At 35.0% G+C, this 20224-nt stretch overlaps 1 protein-coding gene across 1 annotated transcript; it reads left to right on the forward strand.

Moving 5' to 3' along the window:
- Positions 1 to 375: 375 nt before the first annotated feature.
- LOC143440672 (vomeronasal type-2 receptor 116-like) lies at positions 376 to 19903 on the forward strand. Its single transcript, XM_076927454.1, is given in 8 exon segments — positions 376 to 436; positions 439 to 477; positions 480 to 570; positions 1733 to 2024; positions 2432 to 3238; positions 4573 to 4800; positions 17082 to 17205; positions 18987 to 19903. Coding segments are annotated over 8 exon segments (2559 nt in total).
- The last annotated feature ends 321 nt before the right edge of the window (positions 19904 to 20224 follow it).

Raw genomic sequence — 20224 nt, forward strand, 5'->3', positions numbered from 1 at the left:
TTACATAATTTTTGGCATTACATAAACAGATTTTGAGCCAGTCCTGGGACCAAATTTTCACAAAGTGGAATCTTTCCAGGGACCATAATTTCCACAAACATACGTGATGTCATTTACCTAGCTATACAATCCTCATAACTATATTTATCAACCATTTTTTCATATGCACTGTGGACATCAGATGAAGCTTCTCAGGAGATAGTGTTAATGATTCCTCCAGGGGTGATTAAACACATCTAAAATAGGAAATATGAATACATATGTAGCATCCCCTTTGGCAACTGTGTACATAGGGATATATTGGTGCCTGTTTGATTTCCTGATCTATTTGGCACTTCACAATCCATATTGCCCAGATTCAGAGCAAAAAAAAATATGTACACCACGATTTTACTTTTCTTGCTCCTGAACATTCCACTTCTTGTGGCTGATTTTATTCATCCAGGTGCTTCTGGAGAATGAAGCAGAATGAAGACAAAATGCAAACCCAGAAACAGGTTGTACTTTCTTTATTGCATCAGTCAAATGGCCTGTGGAAAAAGAGTATTTTCGTAATATTTTCAATATACAGTAAGTGCTTTTGTGTTTTCCATGTATAGGTCATCATGAATATTTCCCATGACTACTTATAATGAACAGCAGAGTAAAGCTTTGAGACTTTTGTTCTTGTACCTGCAAAATACAAAGAGCTTCAAATTATATTAGAGTCTTAATGATATATTACCACTTCAATTTTGCACAGAGTATATTTATTTCTTTCAGCCTCACAATTACAGGGCCATAAACTAAGCACTAAGACAAACCTGGACCTTTATCTATACCATATAAATCTTTGTCCTAGAAAGTTTTCCTACCACAATATCAAATAGTATCTTATCAAGAGATCTTTATTAATTTTCTATGACTGTATCCTAAGTGTATTTAGGCAAATGGCCATAGAGTCAGCTGATGGTCCTTTCATCACAGTGAAGTTTCTAGTGCATGTGCTAGGGCCATTAATGTTCCAGACACACCTAGCTGTGCAGAAGTTTCATATAGATATGCAGTTACTTTTTTAAAATTTTTATTTAATATTTTATTTACATTTAAGATGCTATCCCCTTTCCCCATTTCCCCTCCCTAGAAAAACCCTGTCACATGCCCCCCTTTCCTTTTTGCTTTTATACAATTTTTTAAATGTTAATCAAAGGATTTATAAGTTTGGTAATGCTCAATCAGAAGCATAACCCAATACCCAACCTAGATATAAAAACTATCTTTGACTGGTGGAGACACATGAACATCATGCAGTTACTTTTTAAAATTTTCTCCATGTGGTGGTTGTTTATGTATTGAGGCTGCAACAAAAATTTAACTAAGAGATCTATCCACTGGGAGCTTCATATTTTGATCTATAAAACGTCACTTGAGTTTAAGGTCTTAAAAATTCCAGTTCTTTACTCTCTGTTTAGAATAAAGAAGCAAAATGTGGACTCTACATGATACATTTCATTCATTGAAAAGAGATATAATTACTAATAGTGGTGACATCTCAATTATGAAAGATGGCCTTTCATGAAAATTTCAAGGTCTTATGAACTTTCAGCTTCTTTTGTCATCTCAACCACATTATACAGATCATTTCAAATTTTACATGGTGGCTCAGTACAATCCAGTGCAGGACTGTCCATTTTTAGACTGCAAATTATATTCATAAATATTTTTCAATTATAAACACTGTAATCTTTTACAGAACACATACTGAAAACCACAAATATGCTCTGGCTTTGGCTTTTTCCATATATGAAATCAACAGGAACCCTGATCTTTTGCCAAATATCTCTCTAATATTTGAATTCTCCAAAGACACTTGTAATTGGGAATCCCAATTAAATAGTGTCATTCGTAAGAGTTTAAAAATACGTGATATTCTTCCTAATTATATGTGTAAAGAATTCAACAAGTGTCCAATGGCAGTTACAGGACTAAATTTGGCAACAACTCTTAAACTTCATGCAATCCTAAACAACTTCATATCTCAGCAGGTAAGGTCTCTCTCTCTGTCTCTCTGTCTCTCTGTCTCTCTGTCTCTCTGTCTCTCTGTCTCTCTGTCTCTCTCTCTCTCTCTCTCTCTCTCTCTCTCTCTCTCTCTCTCTCTGTGTGTGTGTGTGTGTGTGTGTGTGTGTGTGTGTGTGTGTGTGTGTTGGAAGCAGGATGGAAATTCAATCATGAAATCTTACATTTGTTGGTGCCAGCATGACCTTCCTAGGCCTGGGTTATTTATGTAGATCATGAGTACTATTCAGAAACATGATGGAGCTTTCACATTTCCTTATATAAAATAGAGATGAGGGAAGAAGTAAGAGATAGATGAAATTTCTAGAATGTGCAGAAAAATGTGTTTTCAAGTTCTAAGAATTCATTGTACATTATGCTTCTACCTGTCTTCTAGTTACTTCATGTTACTTATGGAACATTTCATCCTGTCTTGAGTGATAAGGAAAAATTTCCTCATCTATATCAGATGTCCTCTGATGATAGATCTCTAGCCCTTGCTCTGATCTCCTTCATAACTCATTTTAATTGGAACTGGGTAGGGTTGGCCATCTCAGACAATGATCAAGGTATCCAATTTCTCTCTTATTTGGGAGAAGAGATGGAAAAAAGTACAGTCTGCTTTGCCTTTATCAATATGATTCCAGTCAATATGCATTTATACATGTCAAGAGCTGAAATGTATTACAATCAAATCAAGACATCATCATCAAATGTTGTTATCATTTATGGTGACACAGACAGTACTTTAGCTGTGAGCTTTAGAATGTGGGAATCTCAAGGCATACAGAAAATATGGGTCACCACCTCAAAGTGGGATGTCACTCCCAGTAAGAAAGACTTCACATTTGATAACCTATCTGGGACTTTTGCTTTTGGACAACACCATAGTGAGATTTCTGGTTTTAAAAATTTTGTCCAGACACTGAACCCTTTCAAATACTCAGATGAATTTCTGGTAAAGCTAGAATGGATGCAGTATAACTGTGAAGCTTCTGTGTGTAAGACACTGAAAAATTGCCCATCCAATTACTCTTCAGAATGGCTAATGATGCATACTTTTGACATGGCCTTCACTGAATGGAGTTATGACTTATACAATGCTGTGTATGCTTTTGCTCATGCACTCCATGAGGTGACTTTTCAACAGTTTGATACTTTTCCCAAAAACAATTTCAAAGAAAACAACTATAGGTGCAAAAAGGTAGAGTTTCTACTGTTAGGTGATGCTTATAATTATCAATGCCATAGTTTTAAAAGACTGTAAGATGCCCAAAACAACTGTTCTAGAAAAATTTGCCAAATACAAATATTTTTACTGAGAAAGTAATTCTAGATATTGGTATAAAAAATCTAATGTTAAGGGAATGGATTAGAAGTCATAATGTTTAAATGTATTCTGTAATTTTGATATAGATTAACTGAATTTCATCATACATATTATAATATGGAAAATATAGAGTCCATCTACAACAGTCCACTCAATGATGAGTCCTTGTTCATTAATTCTTAAATATGTTCTTATCTTTGAAGAGGATATCTTTAACTAGAGATCCTACACTTGCTGTTCTTCATACTACACATGCTAGTAGAATCACTTGGTGCTGTGAAAGAACATACACAAAAAAGTCAGTTCATTACATTATTTTGTGATCATGTGTGGGAATGAGTAATTCTTAGTGCTTATTTGTATGTTTCTGTGTTTCTTTATATTCACGTGAAAATCTATATCTATATCTATATCTATATCTATATCTATATCTATATCTATATCTATATCTATATCTATATATATGGAAATACATAGAGATACAGATAGAGAGAGATTGATTGGTTATTTATAAGTAGTTTTTCCCTTTTATCTACCAATCTGTCTATGGCAGTTAATACAAATCTGTCTGTTTCCATTTCTTTCTGAATGCTGGATTTTGTCAATATGTATATTCCTATGCATAATTATCAATGCATGTTCCTGTGTGTTTTGTGTATGTTCTTTCAATTTTTTGCCTGTTTGTTTATATTTGGAATGGTAAAATTTTTCTGTGTCAGTGTAACACTGCGTGGGTGTCAGTACATGTCTGTGTCTACCTAAGAATATTCCTCTGTGCGTGTGTTTCTTTGTGTGTGTATGTAAGTATATGTTTTGTGTGTATCTGTGTCTGTTTGATGTTTAGATGAATATTTTCCTGTGTGTGTATCTGTATTTTCATTATGTGTGTTTGTGAATATAGGTGTATGTTTTTGTAAATAAGTGTATGATTCTACTTTGTGTATTCTCTATATGGATGAAAGTCTCTCTGTTTTTTGTTTCTGCATGTTTCATATTGCAAATATGTATTTTCTGCCTAAAGGCATGTTTGGAAATCTACTCTTAGAAAACTAAAATTAAAAGAACATCATAATTTTGTATATCCTTTTACTTCCATTGAAAATTTGCACTTACATCTTGTCAATAAATTTGCCTTTAAAATGGACATAAATATATTTTCTCACTTTAAGAAAAAGAGTATCATCTATAATATGTTGCCTGTATTTCAGCTGTGTTCCTTTCTGAGGAAGACCCCCTTCACTAATCCTGTTGGAGACAGAGTGAATATGAACCAAAGAGAAAAACTGAAGGATGAGTATGACATTTTCTACATTTGGAATTTCCCACAGGGTCTTGGACTTAAAGTTAAAATAGGAATGTTTAGTTCATATTTTTCAAATGGTCGACAGATACATTTATTTGAAGATATGATAGAGTGGGTAACAGAAAGTACACAGGTGAGTTCAGCCTAATTGTACTAATTTAAATTACACTGTCAACTGTGTGCATCCATCCTTCCTTGAAACTGGTGAAATGGAATTGATCGTCATGTGAGAGACTAATTGTTAGCATCTTATAATATGTTCATTTTTTCATGTTTTAAGTGATTTTTTAGTAATTCATTGAGGATTTCTAACATTCATAGAATGTATTTGTATCATATCAGAAACTGTTTCATGACTTTAATATTAACTTAAATATTTTAAATAACATTTTATATTATTTCCAGTAAAATGGGTAATGTTCTATTAGTCCCATTGTTACCACTACATAGTTATTTCCAATCTTCCCTTTTAAAGTATGTTTAAAGACTCTGATTCTTTGTAAGGACAAAGAAAATTTAGCCTAACAAAGTCATCAATTTTTATTATGTAATTTTTAAGCCTATTATATAATTATGTAATTTTTAAGTCCTAAATTTCCAAAACCTTTAGCTAAACATACATTGACATTTTATAACAAATTTACATACTCTATGAAGTAGACCTTTGATTTTTTTCTTGATTTTTTGGTTGTTGTTTGTATGGGTGTTTCATCTCCATGTATATCTGTGCAACACCTGTGTATGTAGTATGTATGGATAGCTGAAGAGTTATTTAAAAATCAGAGCATTTGCAAGACCATCATCACACTCAGTGAGTGTTAGAAATAAAACATGGGTCCTCTTCATGAGTAAGATTTGTTCTTGAGAACTTGACTTTGTCTCTATGCCTGAATCATAACTTTTAAAAGATAATGCTCACTAAGGAAAACATCTCTGGACCCATTGGTTCTTGAATATATTATTTAAACAAAGAAGTCTGTGCATAGTTGCCTTCTCTATATGTAGAGATATTGGTAGTAATAAAAATTTGCTTTTGAGGTAATTTGAAACTTAAATATTTCTTATTATTGATATGTATAGCATAGGCATAAATTCTTATGTGATTAGTTTTAATGTGTCATATTTAAAGTGCCCTGTTTCATTTGAAGTAATATTTCAGCTTGCTCTGATAGTATAAAATTTAAAGTTACTAATCTTGCTCAATGTGATTAAGAATGCCATCTTTAGAGAAAAAATATAAGCACTGAAAATAAGATTATAGAACTGAGTATCCATTTAGAGGATAGAACTGAAAACTTATGTTTGTTTTAACCAGGCCTAATATGAACCTTATAAACACATTCACTGGAACAATATAGATTTTTAAAAATGCAAACAGTGTTCTCCTTGTATATATTATAATCCCAATGTGGAATTAAATAAATAAAAATTTGAAGACATCAAGGTAATATTCTAAACATTAGAATCATAAATTTAAGTGAAATTATGAATGGTTATAAGAATAAAAAACCAAAAAACCCAAACAAACAAAAAACAAACAAACAAACAAATACAAAGAGGGCAATACTCACTGCTTGGAGAATACAAGAAAATGAAATTGTGAAAACTTTAATATAATGAGATACTGAGTGTGTAAATTACAAAGGATTTTTGTTAAATTATAAAATAATGAAAGAATTGCAAACACACACACACATATGAAAACCAAAATAAACCAAATCAATATCTCACAAAAATCATGCTCCTAGTTGAGGACAGTATGGCCAGATATGAAGAAAAAGGCATAATCTGTAGACATTTCAAACTATGACAAAAATAAAAGAACAAGGAAATATGAAACTCATAGGTGAACAAGAAAGTATGATTAAAGGTTCAAATTTAAAGCCAATGGGAACAAGACAAAGAAGAGCACAGTCTAGGTACCAGCTGTCTATCAATTATATTCCAGCTTCACATATCCAAAATAATGTGGGAAGGGTAGACATCTGTTTCTTAGAAGCATATAAATAACAACTTTGAAATAGCAAATACTCAGCTTTTGAAATGAAATACTCCTTGACAAATTTTTCTTAAAATTTATTGTGGAGAAATGATCAGATATGAAGGCTGCAGGAGAGAACCTGATCCACAGAAAGTCTCCCTCTGAATTACAGTAGGTTCTACCAGCTTCAATAACTTTTAAATGTAGTTAATACTTTAAATCATCCATTCAATTTACATACTGATAAACATTTACAAAATCTTCTCTGCTCCTAACTCCAAAGATCATCAATTTCTTCTTAGAATCCACGACAGGAAGCTGTCAGGAGCAGAGAGGTCTCTAATCAAAATGAACATTAATATAGAAATGTTTGTAACATCAATTCTATGGACTTCTGACATTTTGAAAAACAACTATCCATGTAAGGTAACATGGACTGTTGTCTGTTAACTCCTCTCAGCTATTTCTAAATAAAACATAGAAAACACCCTAACAATAAACTCAAAGCCATGAATTTGCTATAGTCCCTTAACTCACAGGCTAACCATCTCAAATCAGTTAAAAAAGTTAAAGAAGGACTGGGTCTAAGCCTTGTATTCCTAAATGTGTTATACAGGCACAATGCCCATGAGAGTATCAATATTCATTTCACTTTTATATCAATAAGAAACTTGTAGCAATGAAAACCTTAAATTTGAAATCAAAGCAAATTTAGTACCATTTAAGAAATTATAACTTCATCTTGATACTAATTATACAGATTTCTACCAACAGGTTATGGTTATGCAATAAATCATAGCTAATCCTTCCTGTTCCACCAAAACCACTAGTTTTCCCTAGAAAGACAGCCTAATATTAACCACCTTAGTCCCCAAGCCCAGGGAATAGGGGTGCTGACTCTTCATTAACTTCTTCAAGCTGATTACAGGCATTGAGGTATTAGAAGAGGGGTGGGGGGAAGAGTAAATTGATAAGCCTCTGATGCTGTGTCTTCACTGCATCCAGATAGAACTCCAGGACATCAGAGATTTGAGCAGGTCTGCTCAGTTTGCTTGATGAGTAGATACACCAAGACTGGGTATTCTGCAATATACAATTCTCAAAACAAGTTTTAGTATCAAGATAATGTTTTTAGAGGGGTGACATTTTATTAAAGATGTTGGTTCTAACAACTTTTCTTTTTTTTCCCTTTTTTAATTGGTTATAATATTTACATTTCAAATCTTATCTCCTTATCCCATTCCCCCCACCACCCAGGAACCCCTTATCCCATCCCACCTCCTTGTGCTTCTATGACAGTGTGATTTTTCTCTTTCTATGATGTTGTTTCCATTAACGTAAACTGCCTCCTAAATTTCTAAATTTTTCCATTTTGTTATTAAATCTCCTTTTTTTCTTTCTTTTTTTGTTTTTTTTCATCTTTTTTTAAAATTGGGTATTATATTTACATTTCAGATTTTATCCCTTTACCATACTTCCTCCCACCACCCAGAAATCTCCTATCCCATCCCCCCTTCTCATGTTCGTATGAGGCTGTGCTCCCACCTACCCCCGCCTCAATACCCCCTCCCCACCATCACATCCCCCCCCCACTCCGAGTTTGTTTTTCATGAAACCAAGAATCTCCTCTCCCACCTATGCCCAACAAGGCCATCCTTCCCTACATATTACCGCTGGAGTCATGGGTCCTTCCCTATGTGCTCCCAGGCTGGTGGTTTAGACCCTGGGGGGCTCTGGTTGTTTGGTATTGTTGCTTTCCTCCTGGGGTACAAAAAACTTTCTGCTCCTTTAGTCTTCTTTCTAACTTCTTCATTGGGAAACCCTTGATCATATCAGTGGTTAGCTGTGAGCATCATCCTCTGAATGTTTCAGTCTCTGACAGACCTCTAAGGAGACAGCTATATCATGTTACAGGTATATCATGGACAGCATGCACTTCCAGCCATCTACATCAGTGTCTAGCTTAGATGACTGTACATGGGATGGATACCCATTTGTAATGGTCTCCAGATGGCCCCACTTTCACTTTCTGTCCCATATTTTGTTTCCATATTTGCTCCCTTAAGTATTTACTTACTCTTTCTAAGTAGAACTGAGGCATCCCCTCTTGGTCTTCCTTCTTCATGAGCTTCATGTGGTTTGTGGGTTGAGTCTTCGCTATTCCAAGCTTTTGGGCTAACACCCACTTAACAGTGAGTAAATACCATGTGTGTTCCTTTGTGATTAAATTACCAAACTCAGGATGATAATTTCTAGACCCATCTATTTACCTAAAAATTTCTTGAATTCATTATTTTTAATAGCTGAGAAATATTCCATTGTGTAAATGTACCACAATTTTTGTTTCCATTCCTCTGTTGAGGGACATCTTGGTTCCTTCCAGCTTCTGGCTATTATAAATAAGGCTGCTATGAACATAGTGGAGCATATGTCCTTGTTATATGTTGGAGCATCTTCTGGGTATATGCCCAGGAGTGGTATAGCTGGATCCTCAGATAATGCTATGTCCAGTTTTCTGAGGAACTGCCAAACTGATTTCCAGAGTGGTTGTACCAGCAGGCATTCCCTCCAACAATGGAGGAGTGTTCCTCTTTCTCCACATCCTCGCCAGCATCTACTATCACCTGAGTTTTTGATCTTAACCATTCTGACTGGTGTGAGGTGGTATCGCAGGGTTGTTTTGATTTTCATTTCCCTGATGACTAATGATGTTGAGCATTTCTTAAGGTGCTTCTAGGCAATTTGAATTCCCTCTGTTGAGAATTCTTTGTTTAGCTCTGTACCCCATTTCTAACAGGGTTATTTGGTTTTCTGGAGTATAATTTCTTGAGTTCTTTGTAAATATTCGATATTAGCCCTCTATTGGATGTAGGATTGGTTAAGTTCTTTTCCCAATCTGTTGGTTGCCGTTTTGTCTTATTGACAGTGTCCTTTGCCTTACAGAAGCTTTGCAATTTGATGAAGTCCCATTTGTCAATTCTTGATCTTAGAGCATAAGCCTTTGGTGTTCTGTTCAGGAACTTTTCCCCTGTGCCTAGGTATTCAAGGGTCTCCCCACCTTCTCTTCTATTAGTTTCAGTGTATCTGGTTTTATATGGAGGTCTTTTATCCTCTTGGATTTGAGCTTTGTACAAGGAAATAAGAATGGATTGATTTGCCTCCTTCTACATGTTGACCTCCAGTTGAACCAGCACCACTTGTTGAAAATGCTGGCCTTTTTCCACTGGATGGTTTTAGCTCCTTTGTGAAAGATCAAATGATCATAGGTGTGTGGGCTCATTTCTGGATCCTCAATTCTATTCCATTGAAGTTCCTGCCTGTCTCTGTACCAATACCATGCAGTTTTTATTACTATTGCCCTTTAGTATAGTTTGAGGTCAGGGACTGTGATTCCCCCAGAGGTTCTTTTATTGTTGAGAATAGTTCTCGCTATCCTAGCTTTTTTTTTTTGTTCCAAATACATTTGCAAATTTCTCTTTATATCTCTATAAAGAATTGATTTGGAATTTTGATAGGAATTGCATTGAATCTATAGATTGCTTTTGGCAAGATGGCCATTTTTAGTAAATTAATCCTGCCAGTCCAGGAGCATGGGAGATCTTTCCATCTTCTGAGACTTCTTCTATTTCTTTCTTCAGAGACTTGAAGTTCTTTTCATACAGATCTCTCTCTTGCTTGGTTCACTCCAAGATATTTTATATTGTATGTAACTATTGTGAAGGGTGTCATTTCCCTAATTTCTATCTCAGCCTGTTTATCTTTTGAGTATAGGATGGCTACTGATTTGTTTGAGTTGATTTTATATCCAGCCACTTTACTGCAGTTGCTTATCAGGTTTAAGAGTTCTCTTGTGAAAATCTTAGGGCCACTTAAGTATACTATCATATCATCTGCAAATAGTGAAATTTTAAGTTCTTCCTTTCCTATTTGTATCCCTTTGACTTCCTTTTGTTATCTAATCACTCAAGCTAGGACTTCCAGTACTATATTGAATAGGTAGGGTGAGAGTGGTCAGCCTTGTCTAGTCCCTGATCTTAGTGGGATTGCTTCAGGTTTCTTTCCATTTAGTTTGATGTTGGCTACTGGCTTGCTGTATATTGCTTTTACTATGTTTAGGTATGGACCGTGAATTCCTGATCTTTCTAAGATTTTTAACATGAAGGGATGTTGAATTTTGTCAAATGTTTTCTCAGCATCTAGTGAGATGATCATGTGTTTTTTTTTCTTTGAGTTTATTTATGTAGTGGGTTACATTGATGGATTTCTGAATATTGAACCATCCTTGCATTCGTGAGAAAAATCCTACTTGATCATGATGAATGATTGCTTTGATGTGTTCTTAAATTTGGTTTGCAAAAATTTTATTGAGTATTTTTGCATCAATATTCATAAGAGAGATTGGTCTGTAGTACTCTTTCTTTGTTGGGTCTTTGTGAGGCTAAGGTATGAGCATAATTGTAGCTTCATAGAATGAATTGGGTATTGGTCCTTCTGTTTCTATTCTGTGTAATAGTGTAAAGAGAATTGGTATTAGGTCTTCCTGGAGGGTCTGATAGAATTCTGCATTAAAATTATACGGCCCCTGAGTTTTTTTGGTGGGGAGATTTTTAATGACTGGTTCTATTTCTTTTGGGATTATGCGACTGTTTAGATGGTTTATCTGCTCCTCGTTTAACTTTGGTACATGGTATCTATCTAGAAAATTGTCCATTTCATCCAGATTTTCCAATTTTGTTGAGTATAGGCCTTTGTAGTAGGATCTGATGATTTTTTTTTAATTTCCTCAGTTTCTGTTGTTATGTCTCCCTTTTCTGTTCTGATTTTATTAATTTGAGTACTGTCTCTGCGCCCTTTGGTTAGTCTGGCTAAGGGTTTGTCTATTTTGATTTTCTCAAAGAACCAGCTCCTGGTTTTGTTGGTATTTTGTATAGTTCTTTCTGTTTCAACTTGGTTGATTTCAACCCTGAGTTTGATTATTTCCTGTAGTTTACTCCTCTTGGGTATATTAGCTTCTTTTTGTTCTAACAGTTTCAGGTGTCCTGTCAAGTTGTTAATGTATGCTCTTTCCATTTTCTTTTTGTGGGCACTTAGAGCTATGGGTTTTTCTATTAGTACTGCTTTCATGGAGTCCCACAAGTTTTGATGTGATGTGTCCTCATTTTCATTTAAATCTAAAAAGTCTTTAATTCTTTCTTTATTTCTTCCTTGACCAAGGTATAATTGAGTAGAGCATTGTTCAGTTTTTATGTGTATGTGGGCTTTCCATTGTTTCTGTCCATATCAAAGACGAGTCTTAGTCCATGGTGGCCTGATAGGGTACAAGGGATTATTTCAGTCTTTTTTTTATCTGTTGAGGCCTGTTTTTTGACCAATTATATGGTATATTTTGGAGAAGGTACCATGAGGTGCTGAGAAAAGGGTATATTCTTTTGTTTTAGGATGAAATGTTCTATAGATGCCAGTTAAGTCCAATTGGTTCACAACTTCTGTGAGTTTCATTGTGTCTCAGTTTAGTTTCTGTTTCCATGATCTGTCCATAGCTAAGAGTGGGGAGTTGAAATCTCCCACTATTATTGTGTGAGGTACAATGTATACTTTAAGCTTTAATAAAGTTTCTTTTATGTATGTGGGTGCCCTTACATTTGAGGCATAGATGTTCAGAATTGCGAGTCCCTCTTGGTACATTTTTCTTTTGATGAATATGAAGTGTCCTTCTTTATCTTTTTTGATTACTTTTGATTGAAAAATGATTTTATTTGATATTAGAATCGCTACTCCAGCTTGTTTCTTGGGATCATTTTCTTGGAAGATTGTTTTCCAACCTTTTACTCTGAGGTAGAGTCTGTCTTTTTCGCAAAGGTGCATTTCCTGTATGCATAATGTTGGGTCCTGTTTATGTATCCAGTCTGATAGTCTTTGTCTTTATATTGGAGAATTGAGTCCATTGATATTAAGAGACATTTAAAATAATAGTGTTGTTTTCTGTTATTTTTGTTATTAGCAGCTACCTTCTTTTAGGGTTGTTGGAAGATTGCTTTCTTGCTTTATCTAGATTGTAGTTTCCATCCTTGTGTTGGAGTTTTCCACCAATTATCATTTGAAGTGGTGGATTTGTGGTAAGATATTGTGTAAATTTGGATTTGTCATGGAATATTTTGGTTTCTCCATCAATATTGATTGAGAGTTTTGCTGGGTATAGTAGTCTGGGCTAGAATTTGTGTTCTCTTAGGGTCTGTATGATATCAGTCCAGGATCTTCTGGCTTTTATGGTCTCTGGTGAGAAGTCTGGTGTAATTCTTATAGGTCTGCCTTTATATGTTACTTTGCCTTTTTCCCTTACTGCTTTTAGTATTTTTTCTTTGTTTTGTACATTTGATGTTTTGACTATTATATGGCGGGAAGTATTTCTTTTCTGGTCTAAACTATTTGGAGTTCAGTAGGCTTCTTGTATATTTATGGACATCTCTTTCTTTAGGTTAGGGAAGTTTTCCTCTATAATTTTGTTGAGGATATTTACTGGCCCTTTAAGTTGGGAGTCTTCACCCTCATCTATACCTATTATCCTTAGGTTTGGCCTTCTCATTGTGTCTTGAATTTCTTGTATGTTTTGGTTTAGTAGTTTTTTGCATTTTGCATTTTCTTTGACAGTTGTGTCAATGTTTTCCATGGCATCTTCTGCACATCAGATTCTCTCTCCTATCTCTTGTATTCTGTTGGTGATACTTGTGTCTATGACTCCTGATCTTTTTTTTTTTTTTTTTTTTAGGTTTTCTATCTCCAGGGTAGTCTCCCTATGTGATTTCTTTATTGTTTCTACTTCCATTTTTAGATCTTGGATGGTTTTGTTTAATTCCATCTTCTGTTTGGTTGTGTTTTCTTGCAATTCCTTAAAGGATTTTTGTGTTGCCTGTTTAAGGGCTTCTATCTGTCTACCAGTGTTCTCCTTAAATTCTTTAAGAGTGTTATTTATGTCCTTCTTAAAGTCCTCTATCATCATCATGAGAAGTGATTTCAATTCTGAATCCTGCTTTTCCAGTGTGATAGGGTGTTCAGGGCTTGCTATGATGGGAGAACTGGGTTCTGATGATGCCATGTAACTTTGGATTCTGTTGCTTATGTTCTTGCCCTTGCCTTTCACCATTTAGTTAACTCTTGTGCTGCCTGTACTTGAATGAAGCCTGCCTTTCCAGTTATCTTGCTTGTGTCTGATCTGCCCGGGGTCCAGATGTCTCTGTGATCTTTTCCAGCTGCTCTGAGTATAGCGGTACCTCTAGCATGCCTCAGAATATGGTGCCTCCAAGGTAGCAGACCAGCTAGGTGTCTTCTGTTCTGGGTGCAGTGTCTCCTCTAGGATGTCTCAGGATCAGGTGCCCACTGCTCTGAGTGCAGTGGTTCCTCTAGGATGTCTCGGGATATGTTGTCTGTTGCTCTGAGTTCAGTTGTTCCTCTGCCACTCTGGGTTCAGTAGTACCTCTGCTGCTCTGGATTCAGTGGACAATCTATCACTCTGGGTTCAGTGGACCTTCTAGATTGTCTTGCGAGGAGTCCAGTGTCCACACAGGAGTGGATGGGTGCAGGTCTGGACCAGGCCACAGATCCAGGAGAGTAAATAAACTTTCTTATGCCTCCTTTGCATCTATGAATTTACAATCATTCAAATCAATGCAAAATTTGTTTCCTATAATTTTTAGAGCATCAGGAGCAAAGATAATAGGGCTGGTTCTACATAGATTATAGTGTTAGCAAAGACAAAAACCTGGATCCTTAAATGCATCAGGGCCACAAACAGACAAGGCCCTCCTGCTCTGTACAGTCAATGCATGTCAACACTGTTTTATGCTGTCATCCTGATCATGAGAATATGAAGTCTTCAGTTATAACATGTGCCATGAAAATCAACATAGACACTGGTGTATTAGGATTATGGATCAGACATAGCCATCAGGAGCAGTAAAGTTCACTCTGATCTGTATCCTCCAAGTGACAGTAGAACACATGGACTACAACATGATGTAAGGTAACAACCCAGTCTAAGGGCATCCACATGGCCTTTGATGGTATTACAGTTCATGGATACCAATACAGATAGCATTGGTTGCAGAACCTCAGGTCTAGAAATGTACATTGTGAAATTAGTGACCTCATATACCTGTAGAGACATTAGTAAGAAGAAAAACCTCAAATATGAGCAAAGACTCTCAGAGCCATAGGACTACAGGCTCTGATTTGGACCTTGGTAGTAGTAATGACCTAAAAGGCACCATACTAAAGATAATAGCATAGTCCACTGAAATCAATATGGCCACTTGGGGAACAAATAGTTTATTAAAAATTGAAATTTTACTCATTTGTCCTGCAAAGGCTTGATGCCGCAGGAAAGGGAGATGATAAAGGGTTTAGGTAGGAGACGGATGATAGATGGAGAAGTACTCTCTTATAGGAAAAGGGGAGGCAGATGAGTAGCAGGGTATAGAAAGAGAAGACTGGGAAGTGGCATAACATTTGAAATATACACAAATAAAATGATTAACAACCAAAAAATAGACATCCCTTTGTGTCCTCCTTGGCATGTTAAAAATACTCCATTATATACTTGAACAAGCTACACCTTTAAAAATGGGAAGAAGAGCAACATTGTGAAATATAAGAGAAGAAACATAATTACTATGTAATTGATCTTTACAGACATGCCAGAAATAATTCTTGACTAAATATCTACAAATAGTTGTGAATGGCACAATTAAAAAATCAGCCTCTGTGCCCAAATGATTTTATTCTATGAATGCAAGACTAATCATATGCATATCAGCATGTCAGTTACATGTAAAATATCACACAAATAAACTAAAGAATAGAACTATATGAATGTTAAAAAAGACAAAAAAAACCTCTGACAATCTGGGAGAATACATGTTGCAATAATGCAGATTTCTATGTCAAACCTATAGATGACATTGTACTATAATTTCTATTAAAATCAGAAATGAGACCAAGTTTTTGTAGTGGCACTTGACTTTAATCTACATTCTTTGAATTATGAGTCAGGAAAAACTCTCTCCATTTGTGGCCAGTCACACACCTGCACTGATTCTGCTCAAAACCAGGCTGAAATGGATATTCTACATTAAATAGAATGAGTAGAATAAGGACAAGGAAACGCATGTTCTTAACTTGTAAAAATAGTGTTTAAAACCTTAATTAGTGTTAAAATGAATAACAAAAATAAATAGAGTAAACAAAGAAAATTGTGTGCCCTGATCTATACATCTAGTTGAGATCTTGAAATACTACAAAGGGAAACCTTTCTCAAAAAAAAAAAAAGAAAGAAAGAAAGAAAGAAAGAAAGAAAGAAAGAGAAAGAAAGAAAGAGTTGTAATTAAGCATATTTCTAGAGAACATGAGATGAATCTGTGGATAATAGACTCTGTGATGGCAATAGGAACATACCAAAAGCAAGGGATACAAATTTAGCAAGAATATAGCAGGAAAATTCAAATGCAACATTTATATCCTCATCACAAGATTCCTTATAAAGTCAAGAGTTTCTTTATTTCAGAAATACAGGAATTAACTTTAAGCAATCTAAATCTTCCTCATGTTTTCACATCATTTGCAGGCTCTGTAACACTTCTTCCTGCTCACTATACAGCAACTCACCACCAGCTAAGTACAAATGCAGTAAAGCTGGTCATATGCTGCTGTTTTCTAATTTCACTTTGTTGAGGTTGACTGTTCTAATGTTGTTGTGGTTATTTTGGTTATCTGATACTTGAGGCCTTATTTCCCCCTGTTATTTTATGTTCTTTACTTTTAATTTGCTACTATATTGAAGCTATTAAACAACAGCTATAAGCTATAAGTGAAAAGAAAAAAATGTTGATTTCATTCAAGGGTGACTTTCAAGGGAAAAAAAGGTAGGGATCTGGATAATGTGAGTGAAACGTAGTCACTCAAAAAACTCTGCATACTGGCTTGTTCTGCTTGTTTTCTAATGTACCACTGGTTACAGACAACACTGCTCACAATGGGTTGGAGATTCCTTCATCAATTAACATTTTAACATATGCCTCACAAATATGATGACAGGATAGTCTGACAGATATAATCTCTCAATTCAATTAGGCTTCTTTGTGCCTTTACACTGTATTATGTCTCTCAATGACAATAAACTAGAGTAACCAACTTGAAACCTCTGGAGTGTTTCACACATATGCTAGTAGCTTTTCTTCCTTAATTTCTAGGAATTCAGAAACAAATCAACTTTTCCTCATTTTTTCCATATAATGATGTCTGTCATCATACAGTGCAGTAGATAACATACGGTAATTTTGTTGGTGCATATAAAATTAGATTAGTAATATTACATGCTACCATATAATTATGTAAGACATAAGTAAAACTCATATTGGCACCATATATCTACTTTCCCTTAGATTCCTACTTCTGTGTGCAGTGCTGATTGTGGTCCTGGATTTTGAAAATCTGTGAAGGAAGGAATGGCAACATGCTGTTTTCATTGCAAACCCTGTCAAGAAAATGAAATTTCTAATGAGACTAGTGAGTATATCCTGCTGGAATAATTTCTTCAAATGTATTGTCATCTTGCTCTCATGTTGAAAAGCAGAAGTAGTATAAAATGGAAATTTAAAAATAAAATATGTTTCAGTCCAAAGCTAGTCATTATAGGAATACAATATTTTAAAATATATTATTAAGGACAAAAACCTAATTGAACTATATATTTGAAACCTTGAAAAATAATAATAGATAGCATATTCTTAAGTAAATAGTTTTGGTAAGAGTTCCTCAGTGTCAATGTACCCTGGACACTTTCTTTTTAGTATTTGATATATATATATATATATATATATATATATATATATATATATATATAATGAATTTTTAAAGCATTTATCTATTTTGCCTTCATATATGTGCCCTTACATATGCCTATGCATAAATAAGACATATTTGTATGGGTAAGCAAATCTGAATTCTTTGTAAGATGAATGGAGAGAGCAAACAATAACTTGTAAAATTATCAGATATTTGAGTGAGTATTTCCTTCTCTTAGAGGAAATTTTGCATAATAAAACAATCTATTTTCCAAAAAATTTAATGTTACTTGAAATTTAGAAAATGAGGATCAATCTTGACACATTATCTGAAAATATGAGAGGTCCTCTCTTCATTGCTATTATCCATAATGGCCACTTAAAATTTACCACAATAGAACACATTAAAATTGTTTTGCCCTGAAAAGAATTACCAAAGATTTCAAATGTCATTGGCACTAGCATAACCTATGTTTGTCAAAATAATATTTAGTCAGGATGAAATAAATACAAATGAGAGGCATATAGTTTTTTTCTAATTTTTTTGTTGCCAAGCTATATAATTGAATTGACATCATAAGACATTTATTGGAAGTAAGATGGTTTAGCAGTTGAATCCTTGCCCAAAATGTTGTTTTATATTTATTTCCAGAACTCATGAAATAATAAGAGGCAACCAACTCCTACAGATTACTTTGTAATATTCATGCAGTGCTACATTAAATATACACAAAATAATTTAACAAGGTTCATTGGAGGCACATGACCTTGGTGCTCGGAACCAAGCTGAAGTATTCTCCAAGAACAATACATTCTGCTATCAACCAAGATAAATCCCTAAACCTTTAAACAAATAAAATAATAGCGTCTCTCCACAAATCCATTGTTCCATGTAAAATATTTCTAATCTTGGAAGAACATTATACTTTATTGCAGTCATTCAATGACCAAGTAGATTGGCAATCAGATTTTCTCTACACAAAAAGGTGGGAATTATGGAGCTTTTTACCTTCAGTTATAGAATTACAGCCTTTTTATTAAAAGGCTGAGGAATGTGGTGTTGCTACAATCATAAGAGGACAAAATGGAATAATTTTTAAAATTATTTTTAAAGTTACAAACAACAATGTTTGTATGAATTTCAGGTCTCATTCTCACACTTATGTTTGCCCTATATAAACCCAATCATTCTCAAGTTAAGGATACCATCTGTTATTTTATATGTAAATTTGCTCATGAATATATACACCTATAATATATGATCACAAACATATAGTACAATAGAAAAAATTGCTTTACTTATCCCAAGTATGATCAACATTATAAAATGAAACCAATTATTTCATGTGGCAGTGAATACATTCTCATGCATTTCAGGTAGCACCTTCAATGCATTCTCAGCACACAGACTCATGTATTGCAATACTTCTCTATACTTAAATGTAATATACTGTCAATAAAATTGCTGAAGCTGAGCTAACAATACCTTCATTTCTCCATTAGATATGGATTTCTGTGTCCAGTGTCCAGAAGACCAATATGCTAACACAGAGAAGAATCACTGCATTCCTAAAGCTGTTGTATTTCTGAGCTATGAAGAACCACTGGGGATGGCACTTTCCTTAATCTCCTTGTGCTTCTCTGCATTCACCATTGTGGTTCTTGGGGTCATTGTAAAGCACCACAGTACTCCCATTGTTAAGGCCAATAATCGCACTCTCACCTACATCTTGCTTATCTCACTCATCTTTTGTTTCCTCTGCCCCTTGCTCTTCATTGGCCATCCAACCTCAGCCACCTGCATCCTGCAACAATTCACATTTGGAGTTGTATTCACTGTTTCTGTTTCCACAGTGTTGGCCAAAACAATTACTGTCATTCTGGCATTCAAAGTCACAGCCTCACGAAGAATGATGAAGTACTTTCTTGTTTCACGAGTCTCTAACTACATCATTCCCATCTGTACTCTAATTCAAGTGATTGTATGTGCAGTATGGCTGGGAACTTCTCCTTCTGTGGATATTGATGCACAATCTGAGCATGGCCACATCATCATTGTTTGCCACAAGGGTTCAGTCAATGCCTTTTACTGTGTTCTAGGATACTTGGCTTTCTTGGCCTTTGGGAGCTTCACTCTGGCTTTTTTTTCCAGAAACCTTCCTGGTGCCTTTAATGAAGCCAAATCCATAACATTCAGCATGCTGGTGTTCTGTAGTGTCTGGGTCACTTTCATTCCTGTTTACCACAGCACCAAAGGCAAGATCATGGTGGCTGTGGAAATCTTCTCCACTTTGGCTTCCAGTGCAGGGATGCTGGGATGCATCTTTGTTCCCAAATGTTACATAATATTGTTTAGACCAGACCAAAATTCTTCTGAAATGATTAGGGTGAAGTCATCTTCCCATTCTCTGATTTCATAAATTCTGAAAAATATATAGTTGGTTCATAATCAACATATATTGGGTTATATTGCCATCCCTATCTGGTGTTTTGGAAGGACTCTCAATATTTCCTCTAACGATATACCCTAACAATACCATTGAAGACCCCCAAACTCGGGGGACCCTTACTCAGGTCTTGGGAAGTCACGGCCACCCATAATCTCTCAAGACACCATACCTGGATACAATCACCAGAGGTACATTAGGGAGAATTGGCAGCCAACGGTCAAACTACTCACTCATGCAGGAGTGAGTTTGACTCAGAGTGGTGGGCTAAGGGGCTTTTTAAAGAGGAAAACC

This window comes from Arvicanthis niloticus, chromosome 30 (assembly GCF_011762505.2).
Source record: "Arvicanthis niloticus isolate mArvNil1 chromosome 30, mArvNil1.pat.X, whole genome shotgun sequence".
NCBI lineage: Eukaryota > Metazoa > Chordata > Mammalia > Rodentia > Muridae > Arvicanthis > Arvicanthis niloticus.